General features: G+C 38.7%; 1 protein-coding gene across 4 annotated transcripts in view; it reads left to right on the top strand.

The window, feature by feature from the left end:
* Positions 1-22,263, top strand: part of DNAJC13 (DnaJ heat shock protein family (Hsp40) member C13) — a 127,970-nt gene extending 105,707 nt beyond the window's left edge. For 3 of the 4 annotated variants that reach the window (XM_027872101.1, XM_027872102.1, XM_027872100.1), the window contains 8 exons: positions 868-1,037; positions 1,220-1,262; positions 1,891-2,064; positions 6,790-6,969; positions 7,240-7,380; positions 13,668-13,811; positions 14,677-14,776; positions 21,377-22,263. In XM_027872101.1, coding sequence (XP_027727902.1) covers positions 868-1,037; positions 1,220-1,262; positions 1,891-2,064; positions 6,790-6,969; positions 7,240-7,380; positions 13,668-13,811; positions 14,677-14,776; positions 21,377-21,474 — 1,050 coding nt within the window. In that variant the 3' untranslated portion in view covers positions 21,475-22,263. Of the gene's footprint in view, positions 1-867; positions 1,055-1,219; positions 1,263-1,890; positions 2,065-6,789; positions 6,970-7,239; positions 7,381-13,667; positions 13,812-14,676; positions 14,777-21,376 lie in introns of those variants that run through there. The other variant, XM_027872103.1, reaches the window with a different exon arrangement.
* Positions 22,264-25,179: the final 2,916 nt, after the last annotated feature.

Raw genomic sequence — 25,179 nt, 5'->3', positions numbered from 1 at the left:
ATCAAAAACAGACATTTAATATTGCTTATAAAATCCTTCAGGGAAAAAAATGGACAAATTTCAACACTGACATCTGGCAGCAACCATGAAGGAAAATAGTTGTTGGAACTCCTCTATACAATTACAGACAATGAAGCCACCAAACCAAAAGCATTTTTCATAATTAGAGGTCCTAATTGCACTATCCAAAATTGAGGCCATAAACTTGCATTTACAGTTACACACAACCTTCCTTTGATAATGGGATCCTCTTAAAATAATACAACTTAGGATAGACTCAGCTCCCTGGTTCTGCCATTATGTCATTTGTCTGAAGTAGTATAGTTTTATGCAGATATATTGGGTGGGGGTGGGGGGGGGGGGAGAATAGGGTCTTGTTCAGGAGGTGTAATTTATTCTCGTTGGTTCAGCAATAACATGAACCTTAAAAAGAGTAATGCAACAACTCAGTTTTTGAAATTATCAACAACTCAGTTTTTGAAATTATGATTCAGTTCAAATGGTTATGCATTTATGAAACTGGGCTGTGATAGTGAGTAATACTTTCTCAGTGTGATCTGCTAGTGTTTTAAGTTTTGCAGAAGTAACCAAACAAAGCAAAACACATAACCTTTTTTTTAAATGAAGTAAAGTATTGTTTAAAATTAAGTGGAGATTTAGAAGTCATTAATTCCTTTCTATGACCATTGTGTTCAAGGGGATGTTTTCATGTAATTTGATGTTCTCCCATTCTGGGACCCTTGCTTTGTGTTAATGTTAAATTAGTTATCATTGTGGTATAAGTATCAGAATTTTTCTATTATAAGAGAATTACTTTGTCATGCAATTTAGTTATTTCCAGTGCATTTTTCTTGACTTTCTTTGCAGGTTAGAATTACATTAATGAAATTTCTACCAGGCGTATTCATGGATGCCATGAGAGACAGTCCTGAAGCTGCTGTTCACATTTTTGAAGGAACTCATGAAAATCCAGAGTTAATTTGGAATGACAACTCCAGAGAGAAAGTATCCACGACAGTTCGAGAAATGATGTTAGAGTATGTAAAGATTTATGGTAATAGCTATCCCCTTAAATGAAATGTTTGTGGCTGGGAAGGGGCAAACGTTTACCTCTCTTATCTCTTCATTAATACTTTACATTTGAGCTGGAAGAAGTTAATGTGTGTAGCATTTTCAAGATAAAGCTTGATTTTTTTTTATTTTTTTTTTCCTCCTCAAGGCACTTTAAAAATCAGAGGGACAACCCTGAAGTAAACTGGAAGGTAACAACCAATCTTTAACGGCTTTGTTGTTACAGAGTGTGTGTTCTCATTTGGTTCCCATCACAACGTGATGGGCTAGTTGTGGGATGTGTCTTGTGGGCCAGGAGATGGGTACAGGAGGTCACCTGGCTTGGCCAACTTAAACAACTGACACAGTTTGAAACGGTACTTACACTGAGTTTGAATCTGTGCTGCCTTTGTGTGATGATGTCATCTTTTTAAATGTTTGGTAACTCTTCCGGTTCTCTCATTACTAAAGGAGTGGAAAACTTTTCATTTTTTTTATTTTAAAAACTGTATTCTTGCCACACTAGGTCAGTAGACAGTGGTATATCTCTCTATGTCTATATGTATGTACATATATATATATATATATATATATAGTGTATATACATACACTCCATGGTTGCATACTAATACATCAAAATGTCCGTTTTTAACTTTCTCTTAACGTTAAAATTGCATTATGTTCATTAAAATGTTACTGTTCTGACAAGTCCAAAGAAATAGAGGCAGATATTTATGTGATCATGTGCATTTCTTTATCAACACTCTAATTGCATTCTCTATTCACAGTTAGCTTCTCAGTTATTTGTGACTTTGATCTTGATTTGTGTTCCCGGTCTAGTTGCCTGAAGACTTTGCTGTCGTGTATGGTGAAGCAAATGGGGAGCTGGCTGTTGGAGGAGTCTTCTTGAGGATCTTTATTGCACAACCAGCTTGGGTTCTTAGGAAACCAAGGGAATTTCTTATTGCACTATTAGAAAAATTAACGGAATTACTGGAGAAGAACAGTCCTCATGTAAGCATTGATTTTTCAAAATGCAAAATATTTAAATAGGAATGCCAACTGTAGAAGGCTGAAAAAAAATCTAATTTTTTATTTATGAAAATGAAATCTTCATGCTCATGTGCTTCAGAGTTTCCACACTTTAAGATGAGCTTTGTTTCAGGACAAGAAAATGACATTAACATTCACTGTGTTTCTGCTATTGGGTTACTTAAAAGCAGATGTAGGTAATTGGCATCATTTCTGAAGTAACCAGGTGTGTCCATCTTGAAATGATTCATTCTTAATAGAAGAGCTCCAAGAAAAGTTTTGATTCCTCTAGGATGATTCAGCAATCTAAGGTAGAGCGAGCATCAGGCAGAAGCACATCATTGCGGCTTACAATAGAAACTTTACGTATCTGGTATTTGCTTTCCTTTTGTAGGTGGAAGAAAGAAGTTGGGTAAGTTGGTAAACGGATAAAGAGCATTTGACAAGGACAGCAAATCCCACCCTTTAGAAGTTGCTTTTTTGGAAAAAACCTTCATAGTGGTGGAAGTGACTTGGTGTTATACCAAAGTGACCCTTGGGCTACCCCTTCCAGCCACCTCACCCCTGTGGCACATGTCACACACACACACCTGGTTAAATACTACAGTTTAGCTTCATTTATTTTAACTTTTATAGTTACCGCTGACAGGTGTACATGTGAGTTAAACTTCATGGGCTAGTTAACATTTTGTTTTTCTGAAAAATCAGCATTACAACCAAGTGATCTTCTAAAAGTACCTATGAAATTTTCTTTATTGAATTCCTACATTTATTTCTTGTTGGGCTATTATTGCCTACATTGTAATTTATATTAGCATTTATTCATACAGCAAGTATTCATTAAGTACTTAAACTAAACAAATGTAGGAGAGCAAGGTTACATTTTCTTTGGTCTGCCACTTTGCTTCTGGTTATGTATTAATCTGCATCGTTATTTTAATACATATCAGAAGTACATAGTGCTCTTTTCTTTTGCTTTTCTTTTCTTTTTTTTTTTTTTAAAGGCAATTGGGGTTAAGTGACTTGCCCAAGGTCACACAGCTAGTAAGTGTCAAGTGTTTGGTCTGAGGCCAGATTTGAACTCGGGTCCTCCTGACTTCAGGCCCAGTTCTCTATCCACTGCTCCACCTAGTTGCCCTGATAGTGCTCTTTTCAAAAAAGGTATAAGCCAAGTGTAATAGAATTCATCTTCTTGACATTACAAATTTACTACCTACAACAAATAAGTTTTGCAATAAAAATTGAAAGTATCACATGGCCAGGAGTGGTAAAATGGTGCAGAACTAAGATCTTGAACAGGTACCAGACCAAATCCTGGGAAATGAGGAAATCCAAGACAAAGCCACAAGGAGTCCCTTTTCCACCTTGGGTCACCATAGGGAGACAGAGAAGTCTAGATGTGGGGGATGAGTCTGACCAGAAGCAGCTCTACACCTAGCACCCTGGTGCCCAGGGAGAGCTCATGTACCAGGAGAAGAGGAGATCCCAGACTGCAGGACACAGGAATAAGGCCCAGTGGGCAGCTCTGTCTGTAACCCTGGGAGGATTGTGGAAGGGGATCTACACCCAGGGTGAAATTCTTACTTAGGGAGCAGTCCTTCGACTAAGAGGAGCAAGTATAGAAACAAATAGCAATGCTGCGACTCTAATGCTGAAGGCATAGCAGGGTCTCAGTTCCACTTCTAGACTAGTCTGAAGTCTACAAAGGCGTAACCAGGGCAGGAATCCCAGACCAAAGGGAAGCCTGCAGTCTTGTCACCCTGAATAGCAGAGCTTCCCAGCTGGCTGACAGTGACTGAGCCCAGCAGCATTGACTGCTGCTCAGAGTTTGCCCTGGACCAGATTACTTAAGGAGCACAGATGCCTGACTTCTCCCTGAGATCCTACCCTCAGTACGACAAGAAAGCAGTGACAAGACCACGCCAGGCTTTTTCTACAGAAGTGTGCAGAGCCTAGCCCTCACATGAAGGCCAAAGTCAGGAAGTAGGCTGGAAGAATGAGCAAATTAAAAAACCCAAAATCCATCCTAAAAAGCTATGGTGGTGACTGGAATGTTCAGGACACAAACCCAGAAGAAGAGAATGACATCAAAACACCTAGAAAAGCCTTGAAGTAAAATGCAACTAGAGCATAATTTGGCTAGAGTTCAAGAAGAGATGGAGCAAGGTTAAGAATGCCTTTATAAATGAAAATAGGAGTGTTTTTGGGGGGGAAAAAATGAGTTCTATTAAAAAAAATATTGAAGAGTCATAGCACTTTATTCGAGTAGTAAGTTCTCTGAAAATTAGAATCGATCAAATAGAAACCAGTGACTCCAGGAAATAAGAAATATTAAAATGACCAAAAGAGTGAAGAAAAAAATAGAAGAGGAGCTAAGATGGCAATGGAGAGGCAGCCACCCAACTGAACTCTCACAGCATTTCCTTCCAAACAACTTTAAAAATAAAGCCTCAAATCCAAATTTGGAACAGCAGAGCCAAAAAAGTTCAAGGTGAGATATTTTTCCAGCTGTCATATTTCAAGACATCTTTTTTTTATCTTTTAAACTGCCCACATCTCTTAGAACCAGAGGAAAAAGTGGAAGTAGAAAGTATCCATGGGTCACCTCCTGAAAGAAACCTCAAGAAGAAAACTCACAGGAACATTTTAGCCAAAATCTAAAGAGCGCATCAAAGTAAAAGAAAAAATACCTCAAGTTAGCCACAAAAGAATTCAGGTAACAAGGAACCATAGTCAAGATTACTCGTGATTTATCAACTATTACTCTAAAGGAGCAGAGCTTGGAATAAAGTATTGCATTAGGCAAAAGATATATAGACTTTCAACCAGAAACAATTTACCCAGCAAAACTGAGTAAAATCATATGGGGGAAAAAGACGCATTTTTAATGAAATAGAGGACTTCTAAACATTCTGGGATGAAAAGACCCAGAGCTGCATAGCAACACTGAAGTTCAAGCACAAGAATGAAGAGAAATATAAAGATATAAACATGAATGAACAATGCTAAATGACTAAACAAGAATAACCTACTTACATGCAAATATGGAAAGATGATCCATATATCTCCTCTGAACCCTGTCATTAGGGATCATGGGGGGTCTAATTAGGCAAGGGCTGGAAATGCTCTGCTTGTGTCTTGATGATTCTAAGGAAAGAATCGAAAGTGAGAGGAAGAGGAATATAAATGGGGAGGTTGGGGGATGGAGAAACACAGGTGGAAGGTTGTTAGGGAAAATTATCTCACATAATCAGGGCGCACACTTAGACATCTGTACACACAAGGAGGAAAGTACAAGGGGAACAGCTGACATAAAACTCAAAGAAGGGAAGAACATAAAGAGTTGTGTAAAAAAATATATTTCAACAGGGAAAGAGAAGAGATACAGGGAAATTAGAGAGAATGTAGATTAAGAAAGAGACTGGTCCTTAGGAAAACTTGCCAAGGGTATACAAAAATATTTTTAGCCTTTCTTTGAGGTGGCAAAGAATGGGAATTTAAGAGGATGCTTATAAATTGGTGAATGGTTGAACACGCTATGGTATATAAGTGTGATAGAATACTGTTATACTGTGAGAAGTAATGATGGGTTTGTTTCAGAGAACTGTGAGAAGACTTATACAAACTGATGCAGAGTGAAGGGAGCAGAATGTAGACAACCATTTATAAAATGACAATAATATGATGAGGACAGTGGATAGAGCGCTGTACTTGGAACCGGGAAGACTCGTATTCATGAGTTCAAATCTGGCCTTCGACATTATTAGCTGTGTGACCCTGGGCAAGTCACTTCACCCTGTTGCCCTCCGTTTCCTCATCTCTGAAATGAGCTAGAGAAGGAAACAGCAAAGTACTCCAATACCTTTACCAAGAAAACCCTGAATGGGGTAACAGAGTCAGAGACGACCGAAAAGGCTGAATAACAACATCTTTATAATGCTAACCAGGATTCCAGAGGACTAGTAATGAAAGATATTCCTCACCTCCATATAGAGATGGCAAACTCAAGGTGAAGAGTGAGATTTTCTTTGGACATAGGCAGTACAGAAATTGTTTTACTTAACTACATGTTTTTTTCACAGAGGTTTTATTTTGTTTTGTAATTAGGGAAACAAGAGTTGGGGAGGGAGAAAAGATGGATTTTTGCTGACTGAAATTTGTATGTGTGTGTAATAACATATATACACATACACATAAGTTTTAAAAAGAAAACAGCACACCAGTATGTTAGTTTTTCCTAGGCTGTCAGTATCTCCTGGCATGAGAATAGCTAAAATACTTAGTGATTCCTTCTGAGATCTTTGAGGTTTTTTTTTTTAAGGCAATTGGGGTTAAGTGACTTGCCCAGGGTCACACAGCTAGTAAGTGTCAAGTGTTTGGTCTGAAGCTGAATTTGAACTCAGGTCCTCCTGACTTCAGGGCCAGTGCTCTATCCACTGCGCCACCTAGCTGCCCCAAGAATTTATATTTTTAAAAAGTAAATGTTACTGATAGTATTCTACTCAAACAAATGGCTATTTAAATAAAAGTGGGATTTATTTTCTTTTAAATATTGAAAGTCAAAGAAATGGAAGAACATGTCTTCATTTTATGAATTGACTTTCTAATTTCAGCACTTAAAACTCAAGGATCCTTAGTTATAAATGTAAACTAATTAACTAGCCTATTTTTGTATGTTTGAGATTTTGCTTTTTTTTCCCCCCAAAGGGAGAAACCCTGGAAACTTTAACAACAGCAGCAGTATGTCTTTTCAGTGCACAACCCCAGCTAGCAGATCAAGTTCCACCACTGGGTCATCTGCCTAAAGTCATCCAAGCAATGAACCACAAGAACAACGCCGTTCCAAAGAGCGCCATTCGAGTCATCCATTCACTCTCTGATAATGAGGTATTTTTCTTTATGGAAGAGTCGGTTGTAATAACAAAGAACAATAGAGTCAGTCATTTGTTCCAATCTCTTCTCAAATTCGATCTATTCTGATAACATTTTTAATATATTTTAACTAGTTATAGAAAACTCACATTTATTACAGTTGATTTAAATTTTCTCCATCATATACGTAAATTACAAAATGCAGGTGGTCAGGTTTATTTTGATAATGTATTAATTCAGAAGCAGGGCTTAATAACGGTGTAATTTTTCTTCTTGTGTATATAGTTGTGTGTTCGTGCAATGGCCTCTCTAGACACCATTGGTCCACTGATGAATGGAATGAAAAAACGGTCAGACACAATTGGTCTAGCCTGTGAAGCAATTAATCGGATGTTTCAAAGGGAGCAAAGTGATTTAGTAGCCCAGGTAAACAGTTCTATTTGTATTTCAAAATTAGAGTGACTACCAGTTCTCTCTTGGTAGAGTAGTTCCCTAATGGTGCTTATAGGTGTAGTCAATCCCCATCTTATAAATACTTGACTTATAATTAACCAATACATATGAAAGACTGCCCTTGTCTCCCATCCTTATCACTGGAAATTCATCACTGCAAGGTAGCCGTTATGGAGATGGGGGGAAATTGGAGATTTTAGAAAATTCACAAATTAAGAAAAGTAGGGCGAACATAAGGAAGAAATCCCAGGGGCAGAGTACCAGCTATGGTTGGCTTGACTAGGTAGTAGCAGCCTCCTGCAATTTTTTATTCTATTGGTCATGTTGTCTTAAATTCCACCAGGGTTTTTAGTGAACTAATTATTATAAAAATGCTTCTGAGAAAACATTTAGAATTACCATCTTGGTCTTTTACACATTAATATAAATTGGTCCCAAAGGTATGCTAATAAATGTTTAACAACCAACTCTTCACTTTAAAAAAAAATGTAGCATGACACATCTTTTATCTTTATGTGTTTAACAGGGTGCCTGGCATATGTGTTGATTGATAGATTTTTTATTTTCAAATACAATTAATGCTTAATCACTTCCTTAAACCTAGACGAGCCATAAAACAATAAATCAAGACATGTTTTGTAGCATTTGCCAATTTCTGAGGTGCAAATGTACTTACACTGGAAATATGCAGTTGGTTCTCAGAAGTATTCACACTCTTGATAAGTTCACTAAGAACACTTTTAATGCCTGGCAGAAATAATCTGTACTAGGAAATGGGGTTGTCGATTTGGTGATGGGAGGTTCTTCCAAAGGGAACACCTGGCAAGGGAAGCCAGGGATGAGTACTGTCCCTGGGGCACGAGCACCAAGGGAGAAGACTGCTAGCAGATGTGTTGGAGGAGGTGAGAAACGGCAGGGTCATTCTGAATCTTTGCCTGCGGGAAGGAAGAGGAAGTAATCTTCCTCTTGCCACTCTCTAATCGTCTACTTTCATTCTTTTTAAAAAAAAATTTTTTTTTAATTTTAGACTTAAATACTAAAACTTAAAAACACAATAAGAAAAGAAAAAGAAACATAAACTTAAATATTGAAACTTAAATACAACACAAGAAAAGAAAAAAAAGCATGTCATGTGCACAGCAGATCATAAGAGAAGATTCAAAATATATAACAAATTTCCATTTCAAGAAAGCCTGTGTAATACTACATGTTATGTTGAGAGCTGTCCATCTTTTCTTTGCTTCCTTGTAAGTTTTCTTTTGTTCTCTGCTGTGCTCCTCCCCCTATGCAGGCTACAATTAAGCACAGATATATTTATATATAGATATACACATAGATACATACATATATAGACTTTTCTACTCCTGATTTTTGTTTATATGTTTGTGCATATCTCTTATTTCCTATCCTTCCTGACTCCTCAACTTTACTTTTTCCTGCTACCTTACCCTCCTATTACTTAATCTACTGCCCTCCAAAGATCCCTCCCTTATCCTCCCGTTCCCATAAATCTAAACACCCTTCTGTACCTCACTTTGACCTATTCCCTCATCCTCCCCTCTAGAATTCCCTCCCTTATCCTCTCTCCTCTCCCTCTCCCCTTAGAGTTTTATTTCTTTCTGAATTTAGAAGACTTTTGTACTCTACTAAATACGTATGTATTGATGGCCGTTCCCATAAAAGTAGGTTTCCAGAACTAACAGCCCTCCTCCCTCACCTAATTCCTCTGTGCCAATTCTTCCTCTCACACCTCATTTGTATAAGATAATTATTCTTTTTTAGATGTTCTAAATGGTTTTACTTTTTGAAGTCATATCATATGCATGTCTACCCTAATCTTTCTTGTGAACTACCCAGTTACTAGTAACAATCTTCAACATGTTTTACATTCTATATATATAAAAGGTAAACAGTCCTTATTGTGTCCCTTGTAATTAGTCTTTGGTATGTACCTTATATTTCTTTTGACTCTTATATGTCAAATCTCCTATTAAGTCCTAAGTTAAGTTTTGCTTGTTGTTTATTGTTTGTTTGTTTTTTTTTAAATAAAGTCCTGAAAGCCTTACCATTAAATATACTTTTTTTTTTTAGTTGAAGATTATGCTTGGCTTTGCTGGGTATGATATTTTTGGCCGGAACCCCATTTCTTTTGCTCTTTGATATTTATTTAGTGTTCCAAGACCTGCACTGTGTTAAGTGTGTCACTTGCTGCTAGGTCTTGTGTGATTGTAATTGTGGCACTGACATATTTAAATTGTTGGGTTTTTTTAATTCCTCATAATAGTTTATCCTTGAGCTGAGGGTTTCAGAATTTGGCCATAATATCCATGTGGGTTTTCTTCATAGGATCTCTTTCAGGTGATGATTGGTGGATTTTTTCCATTTATACTTTCCCCTCTTGTTCTAATGCTTCAGGACAATTTTCTTTAGTTATTTCTTGTATTATTGTATCAGGATTCTTTTTTTGATCATAGCTTTCAGGTACTCCTTATTCTTATGTTTTCTCTTCTTGATCTGTTCTCCAGATCAGTTGTTTTTCTTATGAGATGTTTCACATTCTCTTCTATTTTTTTCGTTATATTTTGTTACATTATTTCTTCATCTCTTATAACTTTGTTGACTTCCCTTTGCCCAATTCTGATTTTCAAGGAGTTTTTTTCTTCCTTAAGATTCTGGATCTCCTTTTCTAATTGGTTGACTTTCTTTTCATAATCTTGTTTTTCTTGGATTTTTTTGTTTGTTTTTTGTTTTTTTGTTTTTCCTCTCATTTGATTTTTAAAGTCTTTTTTAAGTTCTTCTGTGAATTCTTTTTGGGTAGGTGACCATTTGACATTATTCTTTGGGGTAGAAGAAGGTTCTTTGCTTCAGTATCCTTCTCTGAAGACGAACCCCAGTCTTTTCTATTCCCACAGTAACTGTCTATGGTTGGATTCTTTCTCCTTGGCCTGTGGATTTTTTTTTTTATTTGTAGTAGCTTAATTTTTGTAGTCACTTTTAGTCCTGAGGTATGAAGAATGGTCCCTCTGGCCTCAGATCCTCCTTCAGTTCTCCCCTTTGGCCTAGAACCAAAACCAAGACCTCCAGTCACTTGTAAGTGCCCACAGCCAGTGGCATCCCTGCCCACGCCTTCTGCACTCACCAGGTGTGTGCTGGTCCCTTCTCTCCCAGGGCAGTGTCTCCGCAGCACAGCTGGGTCTGGCATTCCATGTCAGTAGAGGTTCCCTTGATCTTCCCCACTCAGACACCCAACTCCCCTCACTGTCCCAGGGGTAAAAATTTCTGTGGCTGGGGCAGAGGCAGCCTTCCAACCCAGCTAACTCCAGGGCTCGCTGCTTGTTGTTTAGGCTGACCTAGCCTGCAGGTGTTTACTCTTCACAGGGACCAAACCTGGTCTTGGGGTTTTTCTTCAGATCTTCTCTGATTATCTCAGGAGGACCCATGCTTTGCCTCTACTCTTATTTATTTTTACCACTCTGTGTTCACCCTGAGGTACTATTTCATCTCATTTGTGGGGGAGAATCTTGAGCGCTTGAAATTTTCTGACCTACTCTGCCATCTTCCTCTCATAATCGCCTACTTTCAGGGTTTCAGCTACTGTTCTTTCTCTATTTCAGCTTTATTATATACTCAGTAGATTTCTATGAGCTCCCCGTAGAATCTATCCTCTGTTTACAATGCAACACTTTACTAGAATAAGGATTTGACTGTGTTATCCCAGTTCCAGGCAACTTGTTTTATTTGGTATTTTTTGTCTACATCAATCATTGCAACTTCTCAGAGATCACTGCCATCACTTCCAGATCACACCTGCCTTAGTGACATAAAAGAAAGCAAAAACTATCCTGTACCCCAGGAGCTGCAGAGACCACATTTCACCCTGTTTAGTCCCCCAACTCTCAGCCGTGAATGGGGAGGTGTTTCATTATCTTTTCTTGGAGACCCTCATTGTTTTTTTAATTACGTACAGTTCAACTTCCTAATCATTTTTTTTTCCCATTTATGTTGTCATGTATTTTGTTCTCTTGGATCTGCTTGTTTCACTCCACATCAAATCATTATCCTTGATTCCAAGTTTCTCTGTATTCATATGTCATTTCTTACTGCACGGTAGTACTCCATTATTCACATCAAGCTTTCTTTTTAGTTCCCTCAGTCAAGGGTTGATTCTTAGCTACTCCAAAGAGCGGCTGTGAGCATTTCAGTAGCGCCCTAGTCTGTTGTTCTGTCTTTGACCTCCTTGGGGCATGTGCCTCACAACAGAAGCAGAGGCCGCAGACAGTTGATCTTCTTGGTATCCAGAACAATTGGACAGTCACAACTCTACCAATAGTGCCTTAGTGTTCCTGTCTTTGTAGAATTCCTCAGCATTGACTGTTAGACTTTGTGTCATCTCTCAATTTGCCTGAGATGAAGGTTAAAACAACCTGAGAGTTGGGTAGCTAGGTGGTACAGTGGATAGAGCACTGACCCTGGAGTCAAGAGGACCTGTGTTCAAATCTGGCCTCTACCTGAGAGTTGTTTTAATGTTTTAATTTCTTTTGCTTTTGGTCATCTGGGACTTGTTCACTTCATCATTTACAGTTTGCAGTTCTTTTGCAAATGATGTCTTCATATCCCTTTACCACATATCTCCTGGAGAACATGTGGTGTTATCTTTTGGTGTCAATTTCTTGTGTAACTTGGATATCAAACTTTTATTGGTGATATTTGATGCAGATATTTTTCCCCCACTAAACAGTTCCTTTTCTGAGTGTCTTTATTGATTTTTATTCATGCAAGATAGAAGATTGGAAACTTTTATTAATCAGCTGAAAGAGGCATTTAAGTTTAAAGCAAGGACATTTAATGAGGGTACAAATAGACTGGACCTGTGATTTCACTGATATAGGAAATTCTCCGATGAGGAAACTCCCCCCACCAGTGGAAGTTGGCATCTTCTCTGTACCTTAAAGACTTTGATGTGCAGAGTAGTGCAGAGGTAGTATGTGCCAGAGATAGAGCTTGAACCAAGCTGTCTCCATTATGCAAAAGCTTTTTAATTCTGTATAACCAAAGTTGTTCAGTCTTTATCTTGATTGAATTCTCTTTTAATTTTTTTAATGATGTGACCTTTTATATTCAAGTTGCATAATCAATTTGAACTTAATGTAGTTTATGGTATAAGATGTTAGGCTGCATCTAATCTCTACCAGACTTTTTTATAGGTTCCCCGGCTGATGCTGTCAAAACATTAGTCCTTTAGAAGTAACTTATGTTTCAGAGTTTATCAAACACTCTACTTAATGTTTTAGTTGCTTTTGTTCTCAGGTAGGATCTTTCCACCTAAACAAATTTGCATTGCTTCTGTATATAACTTAATTTCTTGTTACCCCAGGCAACTCCAAACTTGTCCATGGTCATGCAGTTGGTATGTGTTCAAAGATTGGAATCCAGGTTTTCATAACTCAGTCCATTATATCATGCTGCCATTTTCTTTTTAATGTTATTTTACAAAATGATTATAAGTCTACTGAAATTCTGTAACTATAGAGCATTTAAAGTGTAGACCTTGCTAATTCCATCCTAAATTTGCCCTTTGATAATTGAATAATTATATTCTTGAGAAATGATTCTGGTTATTCTGTTCCTATCTTTTCATTAATATTAATTTTCAAAGAGGTTCCAAGTTATATTGTATGATTTTTCTCTCTAACCCCGTCTCTTGAATTTTGGAGGACCAAAAAAAAGTCTTCTTAATCTATAGCTATATGAGGTCTAAATGTCACTCATCTTTTAAAAACAAGATTTTTTTCTTGCTCCCCCCTCCCACTGCATTGTGATCACCAAGGACAATTTTAGTGTCTTATTGGGTGGTCTTGAATTTAATCCTGGCTTTGTGATTAGGAAGAGGCAATGAAAACCAGCTGTGCTATCACAGTTTGAGTTTGTAATGATAAAAATTTTAGGCAACAAACAGGTGGTTTTTTTGAATAACTTGAGAAAATAAAATGCATTCCTAAAAATTTCTCATTAAAATAGAGTCATCCAGGTACTTTGTAATTCTCTTAGCATGAGAACAATATCATAACAACAAGTAGCAGTACTATAGCAGCCTAGCCAGTGGTTGCGATTCAGGCCTTAGCACCAAGTGAAAATCCTCTGCTTTCATGGTTTTAACTTCAGTTAGAACCTTTTTTAAAAGTAAATGTAATGACGGATGTTCTAATAAACCTTGTCTTTGGCTGAAAAAAAAAGTAAATATATCTGATACTCACTTATAGGCCCTGAAAGCAGACTTGGTTCCATATCTGCTAAAGTTGCTAGAAGGCATTGGCCTTGAAAATTTGGAAAGTCCAGCAGCCACGAAGGCTCAGATTGTTAAAGCCCTGAAGTCAATGACCCGAAGCCTTCAGTACGGAGAACAGGTAAGTGTGTGAGTGACTGACTGTGGCCTGATCAAGTGCTCCAGACAGGCCAGAGGCTCTTTAGTGAGCCGTCACAGGTAGGGCAGGAGAAGAGACTGTGAATAGTTTAGTACATGTCCTTCCTAACCACCTGGAAACTTGGACCAGATTAAAGGATATTGATGGAGGATTAATGGTGCTTGTTATCTCTAGGTAATACAGTGAGTCTTTGACCATAGCAGCCCACTATAAATTTATATTTAATTTATTTTTTGTTTGGATCTGGGATTTCATCTGTGTAGAGAGCCCCAGGTGCGAAAATTCCCTCTCCTGATGAGCATCAGCACCTGCAAAGTCATTTTAGAAAAGGGCCTGGGACACCAATTAAAGTTACTTGTCCAGAGGCACACAGCCCATTTATGTCTGAAGTGGCAACTGGGTTCAGGGTTTCTAGGCTTATAAGGTCTATTCTCTGGCCAGGATGCCACACTGCCTTTCATTATAAAATTGCAATAGATAAATTATGATTTGTTGCTACTTAATCATAATATATTACATGGTTTGACATTCACACAGTTTCTTTAAAGACCAGAGGAGTCATATCTTCTGGTACTTCTGTTAGTAATAATCAAGGACACATTTCAGGTTTTGTTTGCATTTTTCTTGTGCCATAAGTTCTAATATATACTGATTTCAAGTAGCTTCAGTAATTGAACTCGTCCTCAAGAGATGTGTTGTGCTTATGGATTCCTCAGAATACTTTATACACCATGGTTTCATAGCTTTTCTCCATCAAAATTATATGGATTTAAATGGACTAGTAAGAGCTTTCCTTGGGGCCATTTTAATCAAAATAAAGAAACAAATACCCATTGCATTTCTGTAGGTAAATGAAATCCTGTCTCGCTCTTCCATCTGGAGTGCCTTCAAAGATCAGAAACATGACTTGTTCATTTCTGAGACACAAACAGCTGGATACCTCACAGGTCAGCAGTTTTGAGCTTTTTATCTCTGCAGTAAAAAAAACCGTGCCGTTTCAATTGAATCAGGTCTTGAAAATATTTGTAAAATAATGTTTTAGGTCGATCCTGGTCTGCCTAGCAGCACCCTTTCATGATGGGCTAGGATGCTATCATGAAGCCACTAAAGCTCAGGGTTTGTTTGTCTTTGTGTTTGTCAGAACATGACATTATAAAAGTACATAGGGGAAAATAGCATGGGCTTTGTTGAGTAGGTCAATTTGGATCCATTTATATAATAGTGGTGTTTTTACACACAGCACGCTTCCAAGAAAAAATATCTTAGAAAGTGGCATAGAGAAATGACAACATGAAGATCTCTGTTATTGAGAAGATGGGCTGAAGATCCAGATCTGTTGATATTTAAAAAACAAACAAACAAATAGCAACTTTAAATTCCCACTGGCTCGTTGATGTTTTTCAAAGCTTTGGAGTTTAGGCCCCTCCTGAAGGGAAATAGCTGGGTACCCACAATGAAAATCATATTAGAGTACAGGTTAAAGGTTCATTGAAGATGATGTTACTGTAGTCACTGGTGACATCCTATTTGTAGTATTTGAGAAGTATAGCTGAATTAGCCAGTCCTTGAGAAAAGACTAAAAATTGAATGTTGCATGCACTGTTGGTTTGTTATCATGAGATTTCCCAAGTAAGCTTTAGCTGTTGTCTGACTTCCAGTACTACAGATTTAGAAACCATAACAAAGAGAGTGAGTCAGCCAATAAGCAGAACAGCTTTAGAAAAATGTTGCATGATTGTAATTTTTCATTTTGTTGAATTTGCTGCTTTTTTCCTTCACCATTAACACTCTTTAATACATTTCTGTTTAGTGCAAAGTATGAGTGGAAATATATCTGGGATGCTTGTACAGGGTGCTTTGAATATCAACCTGTAGTTCTCTTTAACAGATGTGTTAAGTATCTGTTATGTAGGGAGACCTGGGAGGTGCTGAAATGGAAAAATTAAATGTGTTTCATTTGCCCTAATGAAGCTTGTCTGATAGATAGAAGACATGCCTCCACACTCTTAGTTTGAGTTTCCTTTCTTTTCTCTTTAAGGCAGAAAGACCTATAACAGAGATTTAGAGCCACCAAATCAGTTTCAGTGTCTATTTTAAACTTTAATAAAGCATAAACTATCCAAGAATAATCATTTTTAAAATGTTTAGGTCTTTGGGCTCCATGTGGTAGCAAATTAGTAGTAATCACATTTTATAAACAAATATTCCAAGGTGATCGCAGAGGTAGGGATATCTACTTCAATCTATGTAGAAAAGCACGGGAAACACTGTTTTGTTGACTAAAAGTTAAAAGAGTAGTATTTGCTGCTCTTCAGAAGTACAAATTATCACCTGTTTTTGTTTGTACACACACACACACACACCCACACCCCACACACACACCCCACACACCCCCAGGTCCCTAGTACAGTCTTTAGCACACTGATCTTGTATATTTGGGCATTCTTCTCAGATCGTAACCCACCTATGCCTCTTTGTCTTCAATGGATTCTCATGTTCTTCCAACGATTATCCACAGAGGATCTCCTGACCATCAAAGCTCAACAAACACTGAATCAGTTATGTTCTTTGAGGTGTATGTCAGTTATTTGGAACTTGGATTTTTCTGTAAGACCTCTCAGGGCTGCATTGAAAAACCAGTTTAAACTTATTCAACAGAACCTAATGACCACATGTAACAATAACATTTCTTTGGAAGAATACAGAATTCTGCTTTAGGATACTGAGGGTGTTTTCTCCTCCCAGGGTTTAAGGACTTATGACTCTTTCCACACTTGCCATGGAGTGGCAGTGGAATGGAATGGAATGGAGACCCCACATGCACATTCCAAGTCACTGATGGTAGCTTCTATGTCCTTTCATAGTAGGTCCAGTAAGGTTAGCATGCCAGGCAGAAATACAGAGAGGAATCCCAAGGGACAGAGCATTGGGGTGATGAAGAGCTGAGGTGGGGGTCTGAAACATGCCACTGGTAGAAGCCAAAAGAGAGAGTTGTTTCTCAGGCAGTTTCCCATTATCCTTCTTTTCCCAGCCCCTGAGGCTAACTCACCTGTTGCTTTCATGGCCAGTTGGTTGATGCTGATTAGGATTTCTCTCTTCTCCATAGCTCATCATTTTGTAGCTTATCCCTGAAATCAGTGTATAGCTGAATATTTTTATTGATAGTAATCAAAACAAGTAGGGGTGTCCTTGTGTCTAAAGGATCCATGTCAGGTCAAAGGCAACTGCATCCTGTACAGCCTGTAGGGCTGCCAGTGGGGAGCTCACTAGATCGGTGGATTAGCTTAGGCTGTGGGCTTTTCTTTGCACTCAGCTCCATCACTCAGGAATGAGATCCTGTCAGGGCTGTCCTTTCAGTGGGACTGAAACTTCAAATGTGAAACATAAACTGGGCAGCAGGTCGGCCTCCATCTGAAACACCAGTGACTCAGTGGGAGCCTTTTGGTCGTTACATGGCCTTGGCTTGTCTCATGTGTTTTCCACTTGTATGGTTCAGCTTCCCTATTTTAACGCTATCTTCCATAAAGCTGAAATTATAAGAAACTCCACTGAACATGTACACTTGTGGATGTCAGATTTTGTTAACTTGAAACAATTATTTGAAATTATTTAGAACCTAGAGATGAAGTTGAGTTTATTAAACTCAATAAACTTCAGCACTCTGTAGCTGAAGTGTTATGAGAGAGTAAGCCAAATGGGAAAGTCTAATGTTTATGATTAAATTAGCATTGAGTAAACCTGTCTGTGCTAAGGGCAGAGTACAAACCAAAAGTCTTTGCCCTCAGGGAGGATGATGACTGAGAAAAGGCCATCATGCTGACCTGCTAAGGAATTCTTGGTAACCTGGGAGAGCCTTTTCAGTGGAGTTAGATGTCAGGAAGTGAGCAGGGCCAGAGTTAGCCTAGGACTTAGAGAAGCTTGACCCTGAAAGGTGGGAGGGCCCTACCCTGTCCTTTCTTGTGTCCCAGAGATTTCTAAGTGTCTTCTTTGGGTATTTTTAGGAACTTTACTGGGTTTTGTTTCATGGTGGGAGAAGGGTACCTGCTATTTGGTGTCAGGATGACAGTTATTAAAAGTTTGGCTCTCTTCCACTTCCTAATTCCTTAGAAAGAGTGACTTTTATATGGATAAGGCTGAAAAAAGCACCTGTACAAGGTCATTCATTATAGAGATTTGGAACCAGGCCAGCAAGAAGCAACTGCTTCCATTGGCCATACCCTTCCCCAACCCCAATAAATCAGCTTTGCTGCGCCCAAACGTCTTGTTGGAAATCAGCCTAAAAGCACTTTAATTCTGCTCTGTGATTCAGCAGCCTTTTCTTTTTCTTTTACTTTTACTTTTTTTTTTTGTCCTGGGATGTGAATGGCTTAGATTTCCCAAAGCACCTTACATGTTATGTCCCCCTCCAAGGTGAATGTGAGCCTCTGAGAATCACGGTGCCCTGCACAAAGTGGGTGCTTAATAAGAACTCAGTTAAAAGTTGTATAATGAATGCCTCTAAGCACCTGAGCATTGGAAATTAAGAGAGGAAAGAGACCGTAGGAAAGTCAACTGAAGTAGGAGCTGTTGGGAGACTTGAGAGGAGAGTAAGAATTGTAGTCCTTGCAAGGAAGATGAATGACCAGACAGATCTCCACAACGCTTTGTGGAGTGTCATGTGCAGCACCCAGGTCATGGATGATTATTTTGAACAAAAGGCACTAGAACAAGTGAAGAATCCGTTTCCTGCAGTAGTGAGAGGAGCCGCCTTTCTTCAGACCAGTCGCTTCTCTTTGGCCACTTTGTTCACTGGTGGTCGTGATAACTAAATAGCCTTCGTGTATTGAGTTCACTAAGTACTTTCTCTGCTCTCCTTTGAACAGTATTTTTTAAAATGAGCTCCAAGCCAGCACTTTTACTTTTTTCCTGTGAAGATTTCCTGTGACGACTGACCTAAACTGGGGATTCTTAATTTTATGTGCAGTCTTCGGTTCTGACAGCCTGTGCTCCTTCCATAGGCATGCACTGCACATTTCGTTTGGACATGCATCCAGAGAATTTTATTTTTCTTAATATGAACATATATTAAAAGTTCAGTTATAAAATAGTATTTTAATTCATCAAGTAAACTAAAATGTATTTTAAATTAACTCAATTTTACTTTAAATTAACGATTTTTAAAGTTATACACGACACAATTTTTTGAAGGCATTAGGGTATGCCAGGTCTCTTTAGCACAACCTGTACTCCTTCCTGTGGCTCCTTAGTTGACATTCCCGCTTCCATTTGTAGAATGTTGACAAATCTCTTTATTCTAAAAACTTTGTGAGACAGGCAGTCTGGTTATTGTTGCCATTTTAGAGTCTGAGCTTTCCAGAGGGTACATGCTCTGCTCACGTTACAGCTCCTGTCTTCCAGGGACATTCCTAACTGTCCTCCTGTGAATGTGTATCATTGTCACAGGAGAGACTGTCTCACCTTTGAGGTCCCAGCACATAGGCACTTAGAAATAAATACACATCAGTAGTTTTATTTTGAGACAGCTTAGTTTGAAGAGAGGATAGAAAACTACAATCTAGATGATTGTAGATGACTAGATGACCCTTTGGAGAGCTCTTCTGGGCTTGAGCTATTATGCTTGAATGCTGGTTCATTAAAGTGCCCAGATTATCACCTGGTGTGGCCCTGACACATTGGTCCAGTGGTAGGGAACTTAGCAGTGTACAGTCTTGTGTGAATACATAAGGGCGCACGACAGTGTATTTGGGGTTGGTGACATCTCTTCAGGTGACAGGCTCTGACATAGCACTGACATTTTACATACTGAAATCTTAAATTCTGAAGTAGTCTACCTGCCATTTGGGTTCAATGATTACTTTAAATTGCTTTAAAATGTAGTGTCTTCACCTTGATACTCTCCCATTGTCAGAGATGGTTCATTGACTTGTTAGTTTCTGTGAGCAGTCTGTGGAAGGCAGAGGACAAGGCCAGGAAAGTCGGTGTGCATTCGATTTTTTACAGCTATTGTGCCTCCTAGTAGCCTTTTAAAAATGTATTTAAGCTTCTTCACAAGTCTGTAAGAATGGTGAGTGTATTGGCCCCTGCTCACTTCCTTTCCCCAAGTATTCTGGGCCCTGGGTTCCCTCTGGCCTCATGCAGACTTGAACAGTCCCAGCTGTGGGGTCAGTGTCCACCCAGGACACATTGCTCACTCTCTATTGAACTGCACCCAGAATGAGAAGCCAGAGGTCATCCTGACAGCCTTTCCTTGTCCTGCCTTGATCCTCAGCCTTCATCAAACTGCTCCGCTGTCTGCACTACCCTTGCTTCTTATATCTCTTTTTTCCCTTCAGGTGTCTCTCCTTCCCTTCTCACTGGCAGCAGTCCCCTTCACCTCAGAAGTGGGCTTTAGATCTGCTCTGCCAGCAGCTTGCTAACCTCTGTGTAGCTCTCTAAAGCAGGTAGATACCGTTTTGCTAAGTGCATGTTGCTTCCACTGCATTTCTGGTCCTTACCCTCCAAATGTTCCTCAGCTCTTTGCTGTTGTGTCCTACAATTGTAGCTGAAAGTACAGCTGAATGGTCACCGTAGGATCTCTCATATGCAGCATTTACTGGTGTGTTTTACTGTGCTTCGAGAATAGTTCTGAGCATGGAAAGGAATACACATCTACAATTAAGGAAGAATGGAACCGTTTTTATGTTTTATAAAAAGAGAAACTTTAAGTGTTTGCTTCAACATACTTCCGTGTTACACCTAATATTTTAGAGCTCAAAGAATCCGTACAAAGCCCTGACATTTCTGATGGTGCTTTTCAAACTCTGTAGGAATCTTCCCAATTCTCCGTTACTCCTCCCCTACATCCCAACGGAAATTTGTACTCGGCTCATGGCATATTACATAAATGCCTGAGGATACTAACTGGTTATTCTTAAATTTTTTTTCCCCTTCCCTTAGGGATGTTGTCACCATAGAATTGTAATTTTCAGAGTAAAATTGGCTTCCACCCCCATTTTCTTAGGGCATTGTTGATTTGCAGTTATTTATACAATGCCCTTTCCCACTGATTCTGATAATGTTGAATGTTGATAATGATTATGAAAATATTTTCATTAGAAATCTGGTTAATATTATCAGTCTTCCTTGTTTCCTTTTGACATTTTTTCCTCTCTCCTTTCCCAGTGTTTTCAGAAACCTGGCTTCCAGAAAAAGGGGTAGAATAGAGATAGGATTGGGGTTATTTCTGTCTTGTTTCCGTACCCTAACTAGCACACATTTGGGATAGTGAATTTTTAGTTTTGCTATATTTGTTGTTCTCATAGCAGTAACACACAGAAATCACTGACTGCATAATGCTTTATTATGAGTAGGCATTATAAAAAGCTCAGGAGTTGTCTTTTTTTTTTAAGCTAACTAAACAAATTATTCAGAATTCTAATAAATCTGCAGTTTTTTATAATGGAACACTTAACCAAGTTCATTACACTTAAAAACTATCTTGTAAAAAATGTTACCATTGGTTAATAACAATGTTTAGAAAATTGATATTTTCTTCTTCTTTCAATCAGGACCTGGAGTTGCTGGCTACCTTACTGCAGGCACATCAGCAACGGTATTATCTAGCATGCCACCTCCAGTAGACCATGAAGCGGGCGATCTTGGCTAAGAGACTTGAACTATTCATGAAATTACAATAAATGCAGAAAGGCCAGTGATGAGAACCACATTCCTCCATCTGATACATTGAAGCAAACTCCTAACTGCCTTTCTGCTTGTTTCATGACAGTGTTATTCCTTTTTCTATAAATATATTTTTATTTAGGAGAAAAGTCAGTGATTCTAATTGTATCACGTTGTAACATAAGAAAGCACTCTGTGGATCAACCTAAATGGGTACACAAGAATATTTTTTCTCTTGTTGTACAAAAGCACATTTTGTTTCTTTGTATCTGTTTACAAGACTGTGAATCAAAAAGACAAAACTTTTTCCCAAGTTTTTATATTTTTTTTTTTAATTCGTAGCTGTGGTGTTGAGCTGCAGTCTACAGGAATTGGGCTGACTCACTTGTCCCCATAAAAGGGTCTTTCTTCCTTCTGCATCGAGTCTGACGTGATCGTCCTTCTCTTCATCCAGCATTATTAGGTTCTGTCCCCCTACCAGTTCACTTGTGTCCTTGATCATTAACATTATGTTCCTGAGAGCTCACAGTAGACGTGTTTGTGTGTACTTGGCTTTACCAAATTGTTGAACGAAGATGAGCTTATGTGAAAAAAAGACACAAAACAAAAACCAGCCCTGTCGTCAACACGTTATGTAAGAGCCTGGTGGGATTGTGAAATGTTCCCTATGTTACCCCGCATAGAAAGCTTTCTATATTGAATGTACATTATACAGATCATTCAGATGTGTACATAAAATTTTAAAAATAAAGGGAATTGACTGCCTTGTTGATGACAGACGTGTTCTTGTTTGATCTTTTCCTTTAAGTGCCAATACTTACAAAACAGTCTTTAGTGGCACTATCCTAAATGGAATAGTGGCATCGTATGACATTTGCCTCAGATCTAGCACTTCCTACGTAAAAAGTATACTTAATGTTATGTTTTGTGTTAGTTGTGTCTGACTCTTAGTAATCCCAGTGGGGTTTTGGCAAAGATCCTGGACTGGTTTGCCATTTCTTTCTCCAGGGTCTCCATTTTACAGTTGAGGAAACTGAAGCAAGCACAGGTTAAGTGATTTGCCCAGGGTCACACAGCTAGTAAATGTATGAAGCTGAATTTGAACGCAGGTCCTCTGGAATCCAGGCTCAGCACTATCCACTGCGCTCACTCAGATTTCAGAGCCATCATCAAATTATGCTTATCAACCATTTCTAACACCTGCAAGCACTGAAGCATGTGAACTGATGTCTTATTACAATATTCAAGGACTTCTAAGGTTTGATGAGTGGTTATCATACAATATTCACAGATATGCTTTGTCTTGCCACTATTTTGGAAGAATACAACTCTGTCCACGTGAAACATCTGTGGTGTAATCAGATGCACCAGCTGAAAACTGGTTTGTTTGGGGGTTTTTTTGTTTTTTTGTTTTTTTAGTGAGGCAATCGGGGTTAAGTGACTTGCCCAAGGTCACAAAACTAGTGTCAAGTGTTTGGTCTGAGGCCGGATTTGAACTCAGGTCCTCCTGACTTCAGGGCTGGCACTGTATCCACTGCGCCACCTAGCTGCCCCTGAAAACTGGTATTTTAGACCAGACACAGAATCTACCTTAGAACACGGGAACTCATATCTCCAAGTACCCTTGAAAACTGTTCATTGAAAGTTGAGTAACTAGCTGAGAGTTTATGGGGGTTGATGCACTTCAGGGACATATGTGATTTGTCAGAAGGTGCTTAGTCCAAAGGCTGGCTCCTAAAGTCAGGAAACCATCGTCTTCCCTCCAGCCCTCTCCCATTTTCCACCAGACCTTTGAAATTAAAAACCAGCTATGATGTGCTGATAGTGACAAAATATTGTGATTTATAATGGAAGGATTGCCTGCAAGAGGCCTAAATTTCATTCAGCCATTCTTTATAAAATTTGTTTCATAACATTTTCTGTAGTTGGCAAAATACTGTCACACACAATATCTTTTATAATGATATAAATAACTACTCTGTGTGGGGAAAAAAATCATCAAAGAAGATAGCAAAGAGTTGGTTCCCAGGCCCAAGTTCTATCTGTGGGGCAAACCATGTTAGGCTAGGTAAAGTTACTTAACTTCTCAGTGTCCCGCATAACTCAGAGCAACCGCCAAACTACAGGGGCAGAGGCGGTCCTGATCTCCAGGAGCTCCTGAGACTAATCACAAGACTGATGTTCAGAAAATTAAAAAAAAAATTTAACCAAGGCTGTTGTAGTGCTGGAAATTGTCAGGGTGGTGCTTGTCAAGCATAACTTAGCATGAGCCCAATCTTTTTTCCTTAATACTTCTAAATAAAGGATCAGTCAACAGTTCTCTATTCAATAGATCTACACAAAAGGAATAGAGTTCAGAGGCAGATTCTTCTGTAATTTTGGTTAACACAAGCCCATGTCTGAGAAACTCAGGGCGTGTTTTTAAGGAAAGCTTGTGGTGTGTTGGGAAAAGCACTGAATTGAGACAAGGGGACATTGATCACAGTGTAGGTCTTGCTACTAACTACCCGCATGACCTTGGCCCAGTTTGGGCTTCATTTTCCTCATCTGTAAAATAGGTCTCTAAAGTCCCTACCAGACTTAAAGTGATGTACTTCCAGTCTCACCTATTTGGACATCTCCTATGTCCTTATGCTTTAGTGTATAAGCATGAAAGCATAATACACTTGTCTTGTCCCCCTATTGCTAACTTTTTAAGGGCAGAGACAATAGTTGTGAGGGGTATTTTTTCCCATTTTTATATTCTCACTGCATAGTACGTTGTGAATAAGAGGCAATTAATATTTGAATGATGCTTTTAAATTTTGAAAGTATATAGATTAAGATAAGTTGAATTAACGTTTGAGAGAGATTTCTGTATACACAAAAGCTTGTAGAGTTTTTAAGAATAAATGATAAGGAAAAATTAAAAGAAAGGAGATGGAGTTGGCCCTTCCAGTTACATGAGGTATTAGCTACAGTTCTTTCTGAGCCCAGAACTACATAGCTTTCCCTGGAACACCATGATGCCTGCAACAATTAAACATAAAATTTTCAGGTACATTAGACCTAAGTAATCATTATATGCTAAGAACATGGGCCTTTGCCATGGTATAAATGCCAGTAGAGACTGCTAGCTTTATTCCTCTCCTCTCTACCCCCTCCCCCCACCCCCACCGCCTTTGACTGTTCTGGTATCCTCCTGAGGCATATTGGAATCTTAACGCTGTTGGCATAACCTCTCACTAGTTACCAGGGAGCATAGTGAGATTTGGAAAAATAAATGGAAAAGGGTGCATCTACTCTCAGTTTCCAAGAGGCTTAGCAGGAGATGTTTATTAGGGGTGGGTGGAACAGCACCTATATCCTGAGGAAAGAAAGAAGTGAATGGAATTGATTCACCCTCATTCAGCCATGTGTGAGGACAGAGGATCTTTCTTTAAAGAGCCAATCTGAAGCCTTGACAGCTCTGTAAGTGGCTTTCTATGTTGGAATTGTGGCATGTTGGCGTGTCTTCTGGAGCTGGCAAAGAATCTGGAGAAATCTAGATGAGAACAAGGAAATACAAATTCTGATGTCAGAAAACCATGGGTTGGATGTATGAGCCAAAAAGTATTATTGTTGAAAAGCCCCAGGACTGAGCCTGCTGCTAGTAAACTCCAAACTTTGTTTCTGGCCTACAAAGCACATGAAGATGATGAAATATTAAATA

This window comes from Vombatus ursinus, unplaced genomic scaffold (assembly GCF_900497805.2).
Source record: "Vombatus ursinus unplaced genomic scaffold, bare-nosed wombat genome assembly UNPS02014799.1, whole genome shotgun sequence".
NCBI classification, from domain to species: Eukaryota; Metazoa; Chordata; class Mammalia; order Diprotodontia; family Vombatidae; genus Vombatus; species Vombatus ursinus.
The sequence above is the reverse complement of the archived record's forward strand: the minus strand, read 5'-3'. Positions and strand labels throughout refer to the sequence as shown.